The 19,574-nt window shown below is 37.2% G+C and overlaps 3 protein-coding genes across 3 annotated transcripts in view; 2 read left to right on the top strand and 1 right to left on the bottom strand.

Annotated features, from left to right (window-relative positions):
* The window catches only part of atg3 (autophagy related 3), a 257,779-nt gene extending 238,619 nt beyond the window's left edge, over nucleotides 1–19,160 (top strand). Inside the window, exons 2-13 of the mRNA XM_033977555.2 lie at nucleotides 13,798–13,940; nucleotides 14,205–14,246; nucleotides 14,336–14,385; nucleotides 15,928–15,998; nucleotides 16,113–16,220; nucleotides 16,365–16,417; nucleotides 16,715–16,799; nucleotides 16,873–16,907; nucleotides 17,047–17,199; nucleotides 17,283–17,410; nucleotides 17,932–18,000; nucleotides 18,097–19,160. Coding sequence (XP_033833446.1) covers nucleotides 13,869–13,940; nucleotides 14,205–14,246; nucleotides 14,336–14,385; nucleotides 15,928–15,998; nucleotides 16,113–16,220; nucleotides 16,365–16,417; nucleotides 16,715–16,799; nucleotides 16,873–16,907; nucleotides 17,047–17,199; nucleotides 17,283–17,410; nucleotides 17,932–18,000; nucleotides 18,097–18,178 — 948 coding nt within the window. The 5' untranslated portion in view covers nucleotides 13,798–13,868 and the 3' untranslated portion in view covers nucleotides 18,179–19,160. The remainder of the gene's footprint in view (nucleotides 1–13,797; nucleotides 13,941–14,204; nucleotides 14,247–14,335; nucleotides 14,386–15,927; nucleotides 15,999–16,112; nucleotides 16,221–16,364; nucleotides 16,418–16,714; nucleotides 16,800–16,872; nucleotides 16,908–17,046; nucleotides 17,200–17,282; nucleotides 17,411–17,931; nucleotides 18,001–18,096) is intronic.
* LOC117380724 (DDRGK domain-containing protein 1-like) lies at nucleotides 1,944–6,818 on the top strand. The gene is made up of 8 exons (XM_033977564.2): nucleotides 1,944–2,148; nucleotides 2,944–3,102; nucleotides 3,575–3,690; nucleotides 3,768–3,869; nucleotides 4,631–4,753; nucleotides 4,841–4,879; nucleotides 5,030–5,135; nucleotides 5,617–6,818. Exons 1-8 carry the CDS (start codon nucleotides 2,061–2,063, stop codon nucleotides 5,775–5,777), a joined length of 894 nt encoding a protein of 297 aa, XP_033833455.1. The 5' UTR covers nucleotides 1,944–2,060; the 3' UTR covers nucleotides 5,778–6,818.
* On the bottom strand, nucleotides 6,819–13,497 carry cars2 (cysteinyl-tRNA synthetase 2, mitochondrial). Its single transcript, XM_033977546.2, has 15 exons — nucleotides 13,134–13,497; nucleotides 13,021–13,071; nucleotides 12,359–12,476; nucleotides 12,180–12,251; nucleotides 11,993–12,098; nucleotides 11,308–11,385; nucleotides 11,089–11,218; nucleotides 10,078–10,211; nucleotides 9,490–9,557; nucleotides 9,026–9,092; nucleotides 8,803–8,941; nucleotides 8,216–8,339; nucleotides 7,697–7,795; nucleotides 7,248–7,457; nucleotides 6,819–6,908 (listed from the first exon to the last, which is right to left on the bottom strand). Exons 1-15 carry the CDS (start codon nucleotides 13,352–13,354, stop codon nucleotides 6,828–6,830), a joined length of 1,698 nt encoding a protein of 565 aa, XP_033833437.1. The 5' UTR covers nucleotides 13,355–13,497; the 3' UTR covers nucleotides 6,819–6,827.
* Nucleotides 19,161–19,574: the final 414 nt, after the last annotated feature.

The following is a 19,574-nucleotide window of genomic DNA, read 5'->3' as shown; positions in this document are numbered from 1 at the left end:
GCTGCAAAGTCATGAACCCACAAACCTAATAGTTACAAGTTTGAGCCACAATTTGCGAATATATGTACTGCCGGTGTGTCCTTAGGCAACGCATTTCATCCTCAATTTCACAAACACACTATCAAAATTGGGAATATGAGCCTGAACCCAGAACTAAACCTACATGTGGAAGAAATTGCTATGGAACCAGGACCCAAACAGGATTAGCGTGCACTATAAAAATTGCCTCATCCATCATAGCAACCTCTAACTGTGCAATAAAAACTTTTCATACTTTTTCTATTTCTGCTCTAGCTTGCTGCCTGCCCTCCATTAGAAACTTGCCATAGCGTACATACTAGTTCAGAATTGCCCCCATAAAATCAATAGTTTAATATCAAAAATACAGTTTAAAAGGGTCTTGTTGCGTCTTTAAGTCAGTGATATCTCAATGACATAATACATGGTACAGCGTAGTGCCTAAAATAGAGCGATGACTTTGACTTGTCCTTCCATGGAGACCGTCACTGATTAAAACACTCTGAGAATCCTTGAGTCAGCAAAATATAAAGCATGACATTGGTGGTTTTCTTTCCTGCAGACATACATGCACCAAAAATAGATTCACATGAAAGTATAGTGTTTATAATAAGGTTGTCTAAAGTATCTCACTGAGGGATTACACAGATACAAGGTCACATGGGAATATAAAAAAGTACAGAAGATTTAATGTTGAAAATTACATTCTATTGTCTAAATAAAGATGTTTTCATTATCATTGTAAGTACTGAGTATCAAGTCTATTCCTTAGTATCGAAATCGAGTTTGAAATTTTTGTATCATGACAACACTAGTTCATAATCATAGAGTGGTTAGTGATAAAGTAATAAAATAGAGAGAAAGAAAAAGAAACCACTGTAATCTTAAGTTTGGAGGTTCAGTTCTTCAGCCACCACATACTGCAGTTGTGTCCTTGGACATGACACTTGACTCTCACCTTGCGTATATATTATCTTCACTAACATGCATTGTCCCCACAAAAAATGTCTACATCAATTCAAAACAATCAAAGCGACTTATTTTAACACTGGCATATAGGATGTTAGAATGGTGGATGTTTGAGATGTAATATAACGGAAGTGTAGTGTTTGCAGGGTCTAGAGAACAGTGATATTCAGTATGGATGACCTCTGCACGCTTACTCAGCAGATAAGACTGGAGAAAAGACAGGTCTGGCATCTAGTGGAGGCGAATGGTACTGGAGGTTTCAGTAGCAAGGACTTTGACAAATGTATCTTATCACTAATCATGAAAAGCCATAATAGACTTTGTAAATATACTTTGTAGCACTTAGACTTATACAACCTTTATTGGTCCACGAGCGATATTACTTAGTGACATAGTACCTCACACCTTACAATATAATAACAAAAATTCAAAATAGCAGCAAAAATGGCAAGAAAATAAAAAGGCATGATTATACAAAATAAGTCCAATTTTACAATTTGTTTATTGAAAAAAATAATAATTAAAAATATAGTAATTATAAAATATATCTAGGCAATCCATGGCTTTCAGAATGTTGAAATATATTTAGTTTTGAATGTGAAAAGGTCCTCAAAATGTCATTGATAACAGAAAGCTGAAACCAGAAGAGGGTGGTGGGGTAAGGAGAATCAGTGCAAAGATGAAACTGAGTATAGTCTTACAGAATGCAAAAAATATTCCTGACACTAATCCCTAATCCAGAACTGCTCTTGTTATTAATCATAGTTTGTGCATCAAATATTTGAGCATCGTTAGTGTGAGTGTACAGAACACCATTTTAAATTTCAATATTTAATTTTAATTTATTTTAAATATATTTTTTTATTTGTATTTTTATTATTTATTTTGTGACACTGACGTAACTCCACCAGTAGAGGGCGATATTCCTTTTTTACGGTGAAATGACCGAACAGGTCACGCATGCGCAGTTGCACACCACAACAGTGTGGTTCTGTGCTGCACTGACTCAGGCCTTGTGAATTAAATCTACAGCTGTTCTTTTATATTTATGTAGGCTACATTTCCTTAGCACCATGGACCCCGAGTTGTACATAGCAGCTGCGCTCATTTTGCTCGTCCTCATCTTGTTTGCGGTGAAAATCCGGGGTAAAACGCAGCAAGGTATGATCATAAGATAGATGTTTGCTAACGTGGTATTTGTTTTTGCTCTGGTATTTGATTGGACTGACAGATCTCCACAGAACTCGCCTTTTTACTTTGAGTGCATATTTTGTATGTCAAGGCTGTAGTTAAAGGTACTTAATGTATATCTTTGATTGACAGATGACAGCTAATGCTAATGCTAATGCTACGTCACCAAAACAACTGTTAAAATGACATCTATCCTTCAACTTGTTTTTGTCCTGTTGTTTTTTTTTTTTTTTTGGGGGGGGGGGGGGGGGGTTTGTCTTGATTTTGTTCTTGCAACATCTGCATCCTCACTGAAACGAACATCCTCAAAGTAGAGCAATACAGTGAGGTTGTGGCCAAAGAGGACGTGGTGTACTTTACTTTATGTTGTACTGTATTTTTTACACTTTTATTTATTTTAAATATTGGGCTTGACCCGAGCAGCTATTCAACGTACTCAACGAAAAAAAAATCTAATCAGTTCCCACCTCTTTCTCTGTTTAACGCTTGGTGAGTTGCAAAAAACAATGGAAAACAAACAAACAAAAAATAACAACTTTGCTTTAGCTTTTACATGTGAAACGTTTTCACACAAAAATTATATATTCAGCAAATTGCAATGTAGAATCAAGAAATGCATTATGTAATTTTTATTTATTACTTTGCATAATAGTAATAGTCAGATGTCAAATATGTAATAACTATGTGTTTAAAAAGTATTTATTTTTATTATTAAACAAAATTATTGCTGTCATCCGTTCATCGTATTATTTTTATTTTTTCCAGCTGATGCTGAGCAACGGCGTGAAGTGGTCCAAGCCGCGATGGCTCGTCCTAGGGTCCCGGAGGAGAGAGGGGCCGGTATGCCCCGCAGGAGGAGGGGCATGGCTTCTGTGATGGCCAACAGACGAGCACAGCCAGAAGAGAGACCAGAACCAGACCAGTGTAAGGACACATCGGCATTTTATGAACATTTTACTAAGATTAGCACTACTAGCTCAGTCAATGGAAATAGTATGTAAAGGTTGCAGACAAAACCAGATTGGGACCTAAAACTGTTCTAAAAGATCCAACATTTGCAGCCGCAGCACCTTGAGAATGCCTCAGAAACTAAGCAGAATATGGCTGTAGTCTAGTGCATACTGTCGTTGTGTATGCACTTGACCATTGCCTAGTATGAATATGGTGTGTGTGTGTGTGTGTGTGTGTGTTGGGAGTGCTCAAAGGCCAACGGGGCAGATTGGCAGCCTCACTTCCGTCAGTTTGCCCCAGGACAGCTGTGGCTATAGAAGTGAATGAATAATGCACCACATTGTAAAGCTCTACAGCAAGCATTTCGATAGCATTCTCTTGTAGTAAAACACATACTATAATTTTCAATACTAAATAAATGAAATACGTTCTGTTTATGTTGCAGATGAGCCTGAGGATGAAGAGGAAGCAGAGCCACAGAATACTCAGCCCACTGCCAAAATCGGAGCTAAAAAGCAGAGGAAGCTGGAGGAAAAACAGGCCAAGAAAGCTCAGAGAGAGGTGTGGAAATCTCTTGTCTGTTGTAATAGTTTGGAAACATAACTGTGATTACTCATGGGACTCTGATGTTTTTTCAGGCTGAGATGGAGGAGCGGGAGGAGAGGAGGAAGATGCAGGAACTGAGAGACCAGGAGAAGAAACAGGAGGAGGAGAGGGAGAGGCAGATGGAACTCAAACAGGTCACTAACAGAACAGAACACTAACGTTCTATTTCTAAGTGAAAGTTCATTATTTATTCAAAGGCTACAAATGTCATTATTTTACTTAATTATTTCATGCAGATTATGTAAGTAATTTGCAGATTGCAAAATATCCTGCCTGCAAATAACTTCTCCAAATGTTTATCATTAGACTTGGGATAGATATTGATTGCGTGTTATGCAATAAGAAAAATCAATAGATTTTGTCTAAGGTTGGTAAAACACACAAACACTCTATGAAGGATTATTTTGAGTTTATTTTTTTATCACAGTCAAATTGAAATCACAGCTTGGATGTAATTAACAAATTGCAAAAACTTTAATTTTTTAAGTACCTCAGTTTCCTCCACAAACAACAAAATATCCTGTCTTATTTTGCATAAAAACTGCTAACTCTGTAGTTTAGATCTGCACAAATGTTCTGTAATGTTATTTGTGTATTAGTTTCTCAGTTCATATTTCAATATTTTTGTCAGTGCTGGATGTGCTTAAAATGCGAATTTTGAACAAAATACTATTATTAAAACATAAATCACAAATCTAGCCGCTATCACAATGCTTCAAAAAAATCAGTATTGTTTATATTTTTCACAAATTGTGCAGCTCTAATGTCTACTTCCTTGGATTATTCTGTAACAAATTATTTATTATATATTGCTACAAAAGTGTATTTGGTGTTCATATATTTATAAATGAAAATATGCAATTGTTATTCAAAATATATCATTGTTTTTGAACAGGAGGAAGCAGAGCGGCGAGCCAAAGAGGAGCAGGAGAGGAGAGAGGAGGAGGAGTACCAGAAACTGAAGGCGGAGTTTGTCATCGAGGATCAGGGAGAGGCAGAGCAGCTCACAGAAGACCAGGTACGACCGCACTGCGATGATAGGCTAATTCAACAAATGTTTTAAATATTCTAATGTTCATTCTTCACCATTTGGTCCTGCCCACAGTCTCGTAACCTCTTGCAAGAATTCATCCAGTATATCGAGGTAAGTAAAATGCAAAAGATATTCTTACCTTTTTTCCCCAACAACTAATTATAATGCAGAATTCACTGGATGCAAATGTTACTTTAAATGAAACGGTTGTGTGGTAGTTTGAATCTAGTGCTGTGTTCCAGTGATGTTTTCTCTGTACAGAACTCAAAGGTGGTGCTGCTGGAGGATCTGGCTTCTCATTTTGAGATGAGGACTCAAGATGCCATCAAGAGAGTCCAGGAGCTGCTAGCAGATGGATTACTCACAGGTTAATGCTCATTTTTCATTATTAAACCATTTTGTTTATGTTTCAGAATCCTATCAAAATTCAAATTGATAGCCAGTGTTATGCTGTCTAAGTGTCCTTTGGCAAGACACTTAACCCACCTCTCCTCAAGTGCCTGTATACACTGGTGTATAAATGTGTGTGTGGATGTGTGTGAGGATGAGTGAGTGGTTTCTTAATGTAAAGCTTTGAGTGGTTAGAAGGCGGAAGAGTGCTATATAAAAATGTGACCATTTACCATATGAGGAGGACTTGAGAGTAAAACCGAAGAGATTGATGGAGGTAGTGAAAGGACATGAAGTTGTTGCGAGAAGAGAGGACTCAGCTAGACATTTTGTGCAGTCACTATAACAGGAACCACAAAATGCATATAATTAAATAGTCTTAACATAACATGAACATAAGCTAGTCTATGTACTGTACCTTGTGTATACCTGACCAGTGTTGCTTGTGTCTCCTGCAGGAGTTATTGATGACAGGGGCAAGTTCATCTCCATCACCCCCGATGAGCTGGAGTCTGTGGCCCAGTTCATTCGGCAGAGAGGCCGAGTGTCCATCTCCGAGCTCGCCCAGGCCAGCAACAGGCTCATCAGGCTAACACCAGAGGGCACTGTGACTGTATGAACCAAGCACATGGACTACTACTATTTATACTGTAATGGATTTGGAGAGGAAAAAAGTAAAAATATCAACTTTATGAATGAAATTATTGTCTGGGTGGATTTCCTCCGGGCACTCTGGTTTCCCCCATCAACTCAAAACATTGACCATAGGTAAAATCTTCCAGTTGAGATAGTCCTGACCAAGATCAGCCCGAGATCGGGAAATGGGTCCCCAGGTAGGAAGGGAAGGGCATTTTTTTTGATAGGGGATCCACCACCTGTTTGTGCTTTTGAAACTGTCCAGGGAGATGAGAATGTTTTAATAACATACTACAGAACATTCTGGGAAAAGCAATAATACATACATGCAGCCAACCAGATGGCAGACCCTCCACTAAGATCATAATGAGGATTTTAGAGTCTGCAAAATCTGACTAAATGTTGTCAATATTACAAAGAAATATAATGTCAATGTGCTGTAGGCCTGGTTGTAAATCACTTTTACTTCAGTGATTGTATTGTAATTAACTGAAGCAGCTACAAGTGTGAAAAAGAGTGTAGACAGATGACAGTTATATATTGCCCCTCAGGTTTGAATAAACAGTAGTTAATTAGGAAGATTTTAATAAAGATCATTTTTGCTCAGAGCTGTAGACAAAGGGAGTGGAGTGTGACATCATCTTATATCCAAACCTTCAGGGAACAATTATGTACCCATCTGTCTATTATCCCGAGCTACTCCACCCCAAGACCAGAAAAAGCAAAAATATGGAATCCTTTGTCATTATAGAAAGTGAATTTGTTTAAAATTGAAATGATTTGAAGGATCATGATGAACTGCTTCACTTTTTATCAGATTATTAAAACATTCTTATATCAAAAAGAATACTTTATTTACTTATTTGCTGTTTCTGCTATTTTACATTAAAATAAATTTACAAAAGATAAACATTAATTTTGAAACTTCCTACAGAATTTGAAATAATTCCAGTATCATACAATTCGAAAACTTGACACTTTACAACAATTACAGCAAAATTCCAAATTCTAACATAAGTGGATTTGAGTGAGTTTATTGGGATGTGTCCTGGTTTTCTTCTGGGCCTTTCAGTCTCCTCTGGGTGAGTTCCCATGTAGACGATGCTCCTCTGTCCTGTACACATAATTATACACAATCGTAGGTACAGAGCAGGGGGGGGGGGTGATGGGGAACAGGGGAAAACACAAAATTTCTGAGCACTCAAGCCTCAACTGCAGAACAATACAGGTTTATGCAAACATGCAAGAATCAACAAAAATATAACAGTAAGCTAATGATGAAGAACCAATGAACCAATGTAACCTGGTTTAAGGCCCCTGTTTTACTATAATATTTATCTTTTAATAATAATAAAAGTGCTCACTCGTTTTGTAATTCATAAAAATCAGTAACAGTAACTTAAATGTAAGTTTATAACAGTACTTACAATAAAAATGTAATGAATGAAAATACCTTGATGACTATTCCCAGTGGAGCCAGTGTGTCTCTGAGTGTGTCACAGGCTTTGAGCAGAGGGACTCTGTCAGGGTACAGCTTGGGTTTTCCCATCTTACTGCTGCCCTCTTGTGGGCTCAGAGCAAATCCCCGCACCTCACTCCTGAAGCGGGCCAGCTGATCCACAACGGCCTCCAGGTCCTGTCCGCTCTCCACTGCCTGGCCCTCCTGCAAGCAAAAAATGTAGAATAGATTGAAGTAGGCTTAGATTAAGAAGAAAAGGCATGATGCTGGAGTTCTAACGCTTGAGGTCATTTAACATCAGTACAAGACTTGGAGACAAGATTGTATTGTCCAGACCAACCTAGTCCAGTCTTGTGCAGTCCAGTAAATGGTCATATTTATGTAGCGCTATTATTATTATTATTATTATCATCATCAAATCTCAACAGTGCTGTGATACTGACCGTGTTTTTGAAAGTGTCGATCCCAAACATGTGAAAGAGCTCCTGGATGTAGCTGACCAGAGCCCCCACCACTGCAGGGCTGCGGGCGTCTCCTGTACCCTGCACACAATACACACATAAAACACATAATACACACTTCAGACACAAAAGTACTGTAACCTAAATATACAGCAAAGAATATATAACAGTACCATCCATACTGTGTTGTAGTGTTTCCAAACATTCTGACCAACAAGACTCAGCTATAGTATGTGCACCTCAGAATTAGCTGGGTTTCCACTGGAAGTTTTTAGGCCACTGAAGCTATTCTCCTACCCATTCACTTTAAACTCTGAATTACTTCATTGATGGTCCTGCTCCTTGACCCTCAATAATATCCTCATTCAGTTCATATGAGTAATGTGCTGACTAATGCTACGTCTGTGCTTATAACTGCCAACCTCAGAAAACCAAACATGAGCAGGGGCCACAGTAGTGGACCACCTCAGTCTTTAGTAGCCCGTGTATTGTGAGGAGCACCTTGGAGAGGGGCTGAAGCTGACAGTTCCCATGGTAAACCAGGTTGAGCAGAGCGCTGGTAGCTCGGGGAGTGTCAAAGTCATCTGCCAGAGCAGTTTGTACGGTGAGCTTAGTCTCCTCCAGCCTGAAAGACAGCACAAATATATCTGAATCATGAAATGCAAAGTATGTTTCACCTGGTTTCGCCCACATTTTGGATTTGATAAAAAAAATTAGCATACCCCAAGATTCTAAACTAGGCTAAGAGCATCTTAAAGTGCATTTTGTGAATTGTGCAATCTAAACCCAGTCTTCTTTCTGTCTGTGCATAAAATTCGACCAAATGGTTTCCCTCAAGATTACCACTCTGGCTTTTGAGTATCCAGCAAGAACTGCTTCATCTTTAGACCTGGTCTAGACCTGGTTTAGGTCTAGTTTAGACCTGGATTAGTCCTGGTCTGGTCCTGGTTAAGACATGGTTTAGACCTGAGTCTTTTCTGTGAGTGAAAATTAGGATAGACATATTAAATCATGAGGACAAATCATTGTAATGTGGTTAGAAACTCATAGGCTCTGATTTTGAGTGGTGCTGGGGTTGTGGTACTTACTTGTCCCATAGCAGAGCCTCCTGTACGGGTGCAGTGATGAGCTGACCCTTCATATAGGCCTGAGCGCTGTTTATAAACGTGGACACGGTCTCTAGTGATGCCCTGGCCTCCTGCATACTGCCCTCGCTATAGTCTATACCTGCCCATGCCGCATACACAATGATTGAGACATGTAAATATTACTCATTTACAATAAAAAAGGATGTAGTAATAGATTTCATACCTGATCTGTATTTTGTCAACAGGCAAAACATTCTAAACTCATTGGCAGAGTAAGACTTCAAGAAATCCTACAGATAAAACAGAGTATATATTTACATAACAAAACAATATAATTAAAGGTGCACAATGTAACTTTAAAGGATCTGCCACCTGCTTGTCTCCGTGGAGATGGTATTGTACAGTATCGCATTAAAATGACCAATCTCCAGAGACAAGTGGTTCAAGCCATCAAGCCACGTTACAGGTCAGATCTGTGGAGAGCAATCTTACTCTTAGCATGAATGCATGTTTTCAATGTATTTTTGAGTAAGAAAAACACCTGTAATTGAATAAATGCAAAAATGCAATACTACATTCCCAAGGTGATGAAGCCCTTACCAGAAAAGTTACATAGTGCACCTTTACATTTCACAGATGCCAAAATATTAAAATTAAGATTAGTGAAACATATAAAACAGTATTTACTTTGATAGTGATGTAATTCTTCAAAGATTTTGACATCTTTTCTGCTCTGCCTTTGAGGTGTAAATGGCCTGTAGATATAAAACATTTCAAAACATTTTCTACATTGTTGTGTTCAAAGCATTTCTAACCTGGGTTTTGCTGTAAGCTTAGATAACTTTGGTAGCAATGTTTCACAAATCAGGAAAAGGCAAGTAAACTGTTTGAAATTCATTACACATACATGTTAATGTTTGTGTCACAGTTAAATAGTAGTAATATAGTCTGAGTGTTTTGATACAACTGTAATGAATACAAAGCTAAACAAGTCAGTAGTTTTCTGTGCGTGCAATACATATGGTGGCCAGCAGGGGGTGCAAGGGCTCTTGTCTCATGCCATTCACCAAATATCTTTCTTATTTTTTACTTTCAGTGGAAGGTCTGCTGCTTGGAATATCGCCTATGACTCATTATAAATACTAACTTCAAATATTTTGTTGTTTATATTTATTTATTGTTTATATTTAACAATGTGGAAAATGGTTTACTGAGATGATCATACTTTAGGGCTGCATGTTTTTGAGGAGGAACCCTCTGTAAAAGCCTCGTTACCTGAGTGGAGAAAGTAGTTGCACCACTGTCCGCACTGGTGATAGGCCTCACTCTGAGCGATCTCGTTCTCGTGGTGAGGGAAGGCCAGGTCGATGCCCCCAGAGTGAATGTCCAGCTGACTGCCAAACACTGAACTACAGACACGCACACAAAAAAACAACAACAATATAACTAAAACAACTAAACTAAGAGATAAGGTAAATACAACAACGGTGACAATAGCTCCGTTGGTAGAGTGTTCGTCCTTGATGTAAAGTGCTTTGAGTGCCTTGAAGGTGGAAAAGCGTTATATAAAAATGTGAAGATTTACCATTTACAGTATTAGAGCGTCTTTATGAGCTTCTTTATAAATTAATGAATGAAGCCTGATACTTGCTTGTCTCCATGCAGATGTTATTGTTTGGATTGAAATGTACCACTGGCCAATGTGGTGATAAAAAATCAAATTGTGATCTTGTTGCTGCGACGATAATCAATTCTAGTAAAATTGTCATATTATGATTGAGTAATTTTCTTTAGAATGCAGCTTTTTGCTTAAATAAAGCACCTTTTCCCACCCACTCCTCCTATTGGTCAGCCTCAGCAAAACTCTGAGTGAGTGACCTTTGGATTTAACCAATCGCTATAAAGAAAGAAAACATCTAAATTGTGATCTGGCTCCAATAAATACATATTTGTGCATATCTTGCATTTATTCAAATATCAGTGTTTTTCTTGCTTAGAAAACAGAAACAAATTGAAAACATTAATTCTTACTGCTGTTTTTCCACAGATCTGACCTATAACTTGGTCTGCACAGAGACAAATAGTTGGAGCACTCTTCCCCAGAAAAGTTACACAGTGCATCTTTAAATTAAGAGTGAGTCATTAAAATTTCAGGTCTTTATATATCTGTTTTGAATATTTTAGTTAAAGTAAGATCCAGTATGACGATTACTTATTTATTCTACTGGCCAAAATTACAGCTAATTCAAAATTTAACAGTTAGAATTTTAATGTTGCTATCCCCACCTGGCCACAGTGGAACATTCGATGTGCCAGCCCGGTCTCCCCCTTCCCCACGGAGAGTCCCAAAATGGCTCCTGGGGTTTGGACTTCTTCCAAAGAGCGAAATCCCGAGGGTCACGTTTGTTTGAACTACCTTCAAAACAATTACAAATGTTTCCTAGTGTAAAAAAGCGAGGATTGAATACTATTACACATACCACTAAGAACAGAAACTAAATTTACCAGTTTCATGGGACTGCATTGCTCCAATAAATCTTCCATATCGATCACCAATGGACTGAATGTCAAAATACACATCACCTGAAATTGCAAATGAAATTATTAATATCTTTTGTTTCTTGTACTGCTAAAAGTGTATTAAACACATCTGATGCCTTCTTGTGGCTTTAATTCCCCTTTAAACATGCTTTGGATAAGGATGTCACATTTTCAAAAATAATGTTGCAGCTGGAAAATATACTTTATAAACTACACCTCCATTTCCAATTAGGCATTTAGGTATTGGCGCTCCCTCTGCTGTCAGCAACGGGAATAACATTTAGAGAGTAAACTAATGAAGACCTTATCCCCTTTCACTGCTGTGCTATTAGAGCCATGCGTTCGATCTGAACGCATCTGATCTTTGACAACAGAATGAGTCCACTGATGGTTTAAGGACTTAAAAACTGCACTGAAGATGTCCAGAGTTTTGTCTATGAAGTAACTATACAGAAAAAATTCGAACAAAGCATTTTTGAGTGCTCAGAGAAGACGACTTTGTATTAATGGATTAATGAAACAAGTGTGAATGAAACAGAACACAACTTCGGGTATGTTTTTGACAAGAAAACAATGTTGCAACATGCCTGAAAGAATCAGTTTCATGTAATATAAGACCTTTAAAATGTTACATAGAAGTTGAATTTACCATCACTTGTGGCATACGCGTGACCATTCCTGATTATTTGTTCAATAAACGTGACAATGTGGTGAACGTTCTCTGTGACTCTGAGATACACAATTGGAGGAACTACCTAAAACACACAAGTAGTAACATACTTGTTAATAGGTCATAATTATGTAGAATTATATAGAAATTTGTATTATAAATTTACTTTTAACAAGAGCATATCCTTCTTGAATTCATCTTCGAACATTCTTGTCAGTATAGTTGGAGAAATGTTTTCCTGTGAAGAATATAGACAATTTATGTATTTTGCATTATCACATTGAGATTTGCCTGAAAATAATAAAACATAACTTTGGATGATAATTGCATTTCTATTGTGTTTACCTCCCAACACCTCTTAATAATTTTGTCGTCGATGTCCGTGATGACCATAGCGTGAATAACTGTGATCCCAAACAGCCTGGTGAGAATCCTTTGGAGAATGTCAAACCTCACATAGGAACTTCAACAAACAAACAAAAAAAAAAACAACACTAACAAGAAAGACTTAAATTTTGACTTATGATATTTATGGAATGTTGGTGAAGGTGAACTGTGTAACTTTTATGGCAAAGCTACTACACCACCTCTTTGTGTCCAGGGAGATGTTATTGCTTTGCCAGGATGTTCTACAATATGGCATTAAATGTATCTACCTTCATGAAAACAAGCAGGTCACAAGGCCAAATTACAGGTCAGATCTGTGGATAGGGGAGTTTGTGGTAGTCCAGAGGAGTTGACAGAGGAGGATAAAGGGGTCTTCTTCCTTTAAATTTATATTAGAGGATGGCCCATGTGAGGTTTCATGTCCTGGACCCCCAAATTTCTGTCGATGGGCCTATTATTGTCATTTACAATATTCTTATAGACACAATATTTACAAGATATATATACGTTCAATGCCATACTGAGGAACATTCTAGGCAAAGCAACATCATTTCCATGGAGACAAGCAGGTGGCGGACTCTGACACCAGAAAAGTTGCATAGTGTGCCTTTAGAACTTACCATGCATGACCTAGGTGTGCATGATCATAGACAGTAGGACCACAGCTGTACCTGAAACAAAACAGTTTAATATAACCTTTTTATACACATTTATAGATATAAATATATATTACCAGGTGGCTATCTTCTCCCTGGCCAATATGAGAGGCTCCTTCTGTTTGGTCAGACTGTTAAAAACCTTGATTCCCGTGTCGTAGCCATCAGGTTTGGTCCACTTCTTATTAGCAGCATGGATACAGTAGTTATGACATGTCCTTATTGGTACAAAGTCAATGGAAACACCACAACCAACCACGGTGCGTAAAAATACGGACTTTCCAGCTCTTTTCCACATGTTGTCAGCTTTGCAAGGCTAACCACGTGTCAAACCTGCCTCCCTACATCTATCTTGCAATATTAAATAGAAATATAATCATAATTTATACAGATTTTCATTGACTGCACGCTGTTTCGCTTGTGTTTTTAACCGGGGTTGCCAGATCTGACTAGAGAAACGAGCAATTATATCTATGAGAAAACGCCACAAAAATAGCAAAAAGTACCACGTAAAATATAAAAAGTAACAAATATGTTCTTCTAGATTTGTTAAAATTCAATCACGTTTGAATTTCGGTGAAAAACTAAGCACTTAGTACAAAAATATGCCCAAAACAATCAAATGATATAAATTCGCAAACATGGCAACTAGGATTTCAACGCTGGTTTACAAATCTCGCGAGATTTGTTCACCAGAAGAGTTTTGATGGCGTATCATGTGATTAGTTTCCTGTCTAGTGTAGCAATGCCCGAATAATTTGACAGCACAATTTTGGAGGTTGTTTTTAAGACGATTTAAAGACTTGAACGCGATGCAGAACGTGATTAACACCGTGAAAGGCACGGCTCTCGGCGTGGCGGAGCTGTTTACGCCCGTGCTAAAGGTACAAGCCACATTTAGCTTGATCAGAAATGCTATTAGATGCTACACTTTTTTAAATTGGAAAAATAGCATGTAAACATTTGCAAGATCAGCGGAAATTACAACTGGCATCATTTGAACGTGTAAGAAAAGTAAAATCGAAAGAATATCGCATGGATTTTGTGGATTGAATGCTTAATATGTGTGTTATTGCTAAGTATACGCCCAACGCTTGTAAACAACAATTCATGACATAACTATTTGAGTAATATCGTTCTCATTTCAGGAATCAAAATTTAAAGAGACTGGAGTCATTACACCAGAAGAGGTACGAGAATGATCTGGATCTTTAAAGTAATATTTTTTATGGGAAAAATTGAGAATGTTTTGGTTGTAATTTGTGGTGTTTTGGGTCAGTTCATTGCAGCTGGAGATCACTTGGTGCATCACTGTCCCACGTGGAAATGGTGAGTCAATCAATTCTTCCAAGGCTACCTTTGTTTTCAGTTTGGCTTTTGCATTCCATCCGTTATCAGGGTCAAATGCAGGTTGTGTGGCAATACTGAAAATGAAAGTGAAGAAATTGTACCTTTTTTAAAATGAGGTTTAATTCTTTGTTTTGTTGATATAAATAGAAGGTTTTAAAAGGTCTGTCACCATAACAAATTTTGAAATGCGATATATTGCTGATGTAAATATAGATGATAAACTATAATATTGAAACCAAACCATAAAGCAGAATTATTCCTTAGAGAGGATTCTTAATGTGTAATATTCTTAAAAAACACACACTGCAATAATTAAATAACAGAATGTAACACTTATGTAGTTGGTTTGTTTCTGTAATAATTCATAGAAGTTAATAATTCAACACTCTACAGCTCAAATCTTATCGTAGTACAGAAAAAGAACCAAACTTTTCCCACTAGTGCAAGGAAAAAGTATCCACAACAAACAAACAAACAAACAAAAAGTATTGTTCCATCTGTCATGTACTGATATAGTCTAATTGTTTTGACAGACCTAGGTGTTAAGTCTCTTTGAAGTTTGTTAAATCTGATTTTAGTTTTTCATATGCAGTGATCTGGCCAATTATTTGAGGCAGGAAGTCAAACTATTGAATGATATGATAGTGCGAATTGACAAATATGGGAGGGCTGCTACTACTACTACTACTACTTCTAAAAAGTAATCATAAATCTAAATAAATAATTTTGAAGTTGAAGAATTGTACACCATCATATTTTACAGATAAGTCTAAGGTTGCAATGAAAGAGTATGATGTTTGTTGTTTCCACAGGCAAGACATTTAATCATTCCAGTTCAGTTCTTAACAGCAAGGGCATCCGTCTTAAAAATTTGTCCTCACTGATGAGTCTGTAGCATAGACTGTATAAAGAATACAGAATAATAATTTAAAATAAAGAATAATAAGAGAGTAAGAAAGAATAATAATTGATATATACAGTCTATGTTCAGTAGTAGTTGTGTAATCATGGCTCACTTCTCTGCTTCATCTAGAATTTCACATGATGGTGTAACATTGTTCTTTTTTGTTGCCTGGGATCCAGACTGCACACTTCTTCAATACTTTACGAAGATGTGACTTTGGTCACCAGTGAATATCCTCATTTCAAATGGGAGTGATTGACAGGTGGATTAGCCAATAGGGGACACGCATGGTCTGTCCGTATCGGAAAAAATAAAGGAAAAAAAAAATCTCACAGGGCTGAAAAACATCATAGATTTCTGTAAAATCCATGGGTGAAACACTAAATTCAGTTGATCTGAGGTGAGAGAAATTAGATTTTATTTGTAAATCATAGGTGACCAATGAGGTCCTGGTGTCACTGAAAAATGGATCTGATTGCACAATCTCGTTTGACCGGGCTTTAGAAGCAACGGAGGACCTGAGGACCAGACTGATATCAGTCTGTATGAAAAATATAGGGAGATATCATTCTGGATTTGCCAGGCAATCTTTTCTGATTTAATTCTACATATTTCAGGGCATCAGGAGAAGAAAGCAAAGTAAAGCCTTACCTGCTCCCGGACAAACAGTTCCTCCTGACACGCAATGGTAAGTTTGAATTTTCATTATATCTCGGTTATGTTCTGTTATGGGTATATTTTCTCCACATTTAACAAGTGTATAGTGTTTGGCATGGAATTCGTTAAATATTGCATTTTTCAGTTCCCTGTTATAAGCGCTGCAAACAGATGGAGTACTCGGATGAACTAGAGGCTATCATAGAAGAAGATGATGGCGATGGGGGCTGGGTGGACACTTACCACAATGCTAGTAAGTAGGAATGGTTGTTTCTAAATTACATGACTTGTTTAAAAATATGTACAATTTCAATATGTAAAAGTAATATTTAAAAATTTTGATTGATAATTTAGTGAAACCTGTTGTTCTCAATCAATAACTCAAGTTTATTGGCAGGTACATTAGGGGTCACTGATGCTGTACGGGAAATTTCTCTGGATAATAGTAAGGTATGTCTAACTTTAAAACTGAAAAAAAATGAAGTATTTAAGGTCCTATATTACACAAAATTGACTCTTGTAAGCTTTAAGCCATGTTATAATGTTGTTACCTCCTCAAAAACATACCTGGAGTTGTGTTGTGTTTCATTCACGCCCTTCGAGACAACTGTTGTTGTGATTTTGGGCGTTACAAAAATAAATTGAATTGAATTGAATTCACACATGAGAAAACAGCATAATATGGGCTCTTTAAATGTTTATTCTTTTATGCTAACAATGAGGACCTATTTACTATTGTGTTTTTAGGACAAGAACATGAACGCCACATCCCCTTGTTGTGACAATGACGATGAAGACGACGATGAAGAGGGAGAAGCAGCAGACATGGAAGGTATTCATATTTCGAATGTTTTAAATTGAGTAGAAATATTTAAATTGAATTTGGTGTCTTGTTTTTCTTCCAGAATATGAAGAAAGTGGCTTATTGGAAACAGATGAGGTAAATAATTTTTAAACTAATAAGAAAAAAAATGATATGTAGAGGCCAGAGTTTATTGACAACATAATACTGGAATGTTTATATTAAACATTTATATTAATTACAATATCAAGTATTAACCTGCATGTTATTTTCCCAGGCAACGCTGGACACAAGTAAAATGGTGGAAACAAAGCCCAAATCAGAACCAGGGAGTGAAGACGCCATCCTCCAAACCCGCACTTATGACCTGTACATCACATACGACAAGTACTACCAGACCCCGCGGCTCTGGCTCTTCGGGTATGATGAGGTACGATGAGAGTACGTGGGTGACGGGGCAGGTTGGGTAATTTCGTTGAACAATTTAGCCTCACAGCAGTCTTGTCTCCTCAGGACCGACAGCCCCTCACAGTGGAGCAGATGTACGAGGACATCAGCCAGGACCATGTGAAGAAGACCGTGACCATAGAGAACCACCCCCACCTCCCCCCACCCGCCATGTGCTCCGTACACCCCTGCAGGTCAGATACTGCCTCAGTTTTGCGCTGTCACACAAAGTCATACTAAAAATATGTAGAAAATGAAAAAACAGATCCGCACTGCAGTTCTTTGGAGCTCCCAATTTTCAGTTTGTCTCCTGTTTTATACAAGCCCAGATTGTCACCTGACCAACCATGTGACAGTGAAGTTTATGAATACGAACAACAGATAAAATAGAAGTTAGGATTCAATCAAACAATTGTAATCTCATATGAAAAATGGTATCAGCAGGTGTTCACTAATATTTTTAAAGTGGTGTATTGGTTTACCACAGCCAAATATATTTACACTATGTGCAGTTTCTATACACGTATTTAAAAGTGCATTATTTTTATTTTTAACTTTTACCCTTGCATTAGCTTAGCAGTAACACCTCTCTAAAACTCAAACTTACTTTTTAGTTTGTTGATAAATTCATGTTTGCAGTAACCTTTGGCAAATTTTACTTCAGTCTGTATACTTTCCTGCATAAAATGTAACCCGCTGTTGTGTTCTCTTGCAGACACGCAGAAGTGATGAAAAAAATCATCGAGACAGTGGCAGAAGGAGGAGGAGAGCTCGGGGTCCATATGTATCCTTTAATACCACCTACATCAAATGCAACATCATATTTACTGGTCAAATGATTCAACTATAACCATGCATTTTTCCTAACTAATATTTCCAGGTACCTTTTAATTTTCCTAAAGTTTGTGCAGGCTGTCATTCCAACAATAGAATACGACTACACGAGACACTTCACCATGTAGCTCCTAAACTGTCGGCTTATCTGTCAACACACACGAACATCTCATCATTCTTCCCAAGGTCCGTCTCTGTGTGCAAATTACATAATAAATCCCGCTACTGTACAAACTCATAACTGAATGTTAGCTGCTAAAATTGCATTACATTTACAGTGATATTGGAAGTTTTATTTATAAACGTGAGCTTTGTGAACTTAAAACTCACCTATTTACATAGCTTCACTGTTTAAAACTATATTTGGGAAATCTATTAAATATAGGTACCATTGTGGCAACACCTAGTTAGATTCTTGAAAAACTGCATATTTATTTTTTCAGAATGTAAACGATGTGTTATGTATTTATCAAGTAATTATGCTGTTTTCGTATTCAAAGTAGGGTTGTATGTTCTGAAATTGGACCATAGATCTAAAACCGAATTGTGAGCTTTGGAATTATGAAAGTTAAACTTAAAGAGGAAACAAAGGTAGAAGTTCAAATTCAAAAGACCTCATGAATTATCTTAATAAATTCATAGATTTGATTCTCTGTTTGAAAATACCTTCCATAAAAAATATTCTAGCTAATGCATGAACAACCTACAAACTGTATTTTGTGTATTAATTCAAATTATTGCAATTATAGCAGATCTCCACACTAACAAAACAGAAATGAACCTAAAGCGGACAGTATTTGCAATATTTTATTATATTAAAACTCCCATTTGATCCAAATACGGTTGCTGTAGTTTGCTTTGAAACAGTCTCAGTGTAGGCCTGTTAACAGTGCAGTGCAGTGGGCTCTCCTGTGTCATTCTTGGACCACCGTCTTGTCTTAACCTCTGTTTGAATGTCTGAATTGCAGTCAGGGGGACTTTTTCATGATGTGGATTTACTTTGCAGCTTGTGTCAGAAATGGATATCTTTAACATGTTCATCTTGTTTTATTCTCAAACATCTGGGTGTATCTACTATCGAAATAAATGATAATAGAAGAGATATGTGAACATGTGGTAAAGTTGTCTTTTTGTGCTATTATAAGCCCAATTATATTTGATCAATGATATATTTATTCATATTTTTATTTACACAAATTTAACCAAAAGTGTGATGCATGTGACTAGAGGCAATTGCCTGTTGATGTCGTATCTTTTGGCAACACATTATCTCACTTTAGATGAAATAATTGACTTTAAATATTTGTTCATCTCTGTAAAGCTGCACTATGTGACCTTTCTGGTTCGGGGTCTTCCACTTGCTCGTCTCCATGGAGATGTTATTCCTTTGCTTTATCCATCTTGCTTTTTAATCAATTACAGGTGCTTTTATTAATGATTACTGTTACAACCCAACTCCTGTGGGGACAGGGCAGTAACAAATTGAACCAAAATGGGAAATGGTAAAATAAGTAATTTAATTCA

Source organism: Periophthalmus magnuspinnatus, chromosome 2 (genome assembly GCF_009829125.3).
Source record: "Periophthalmus magnuspinnatus isolate fPerMag1 chromosome 2, fPerMag1.2.pri, whole genome shotgun sequence".
Lineage (NCBI taxonomy): Eukaryota > Metazoa > Chordata > Actinopteri > Gobiiformes > Gobiidae > Periophthalmus > Periophthalmus magnuspinnatus.
This window is presented reverse-complemented; position numbering and strand designations above follow the sequence as displayed.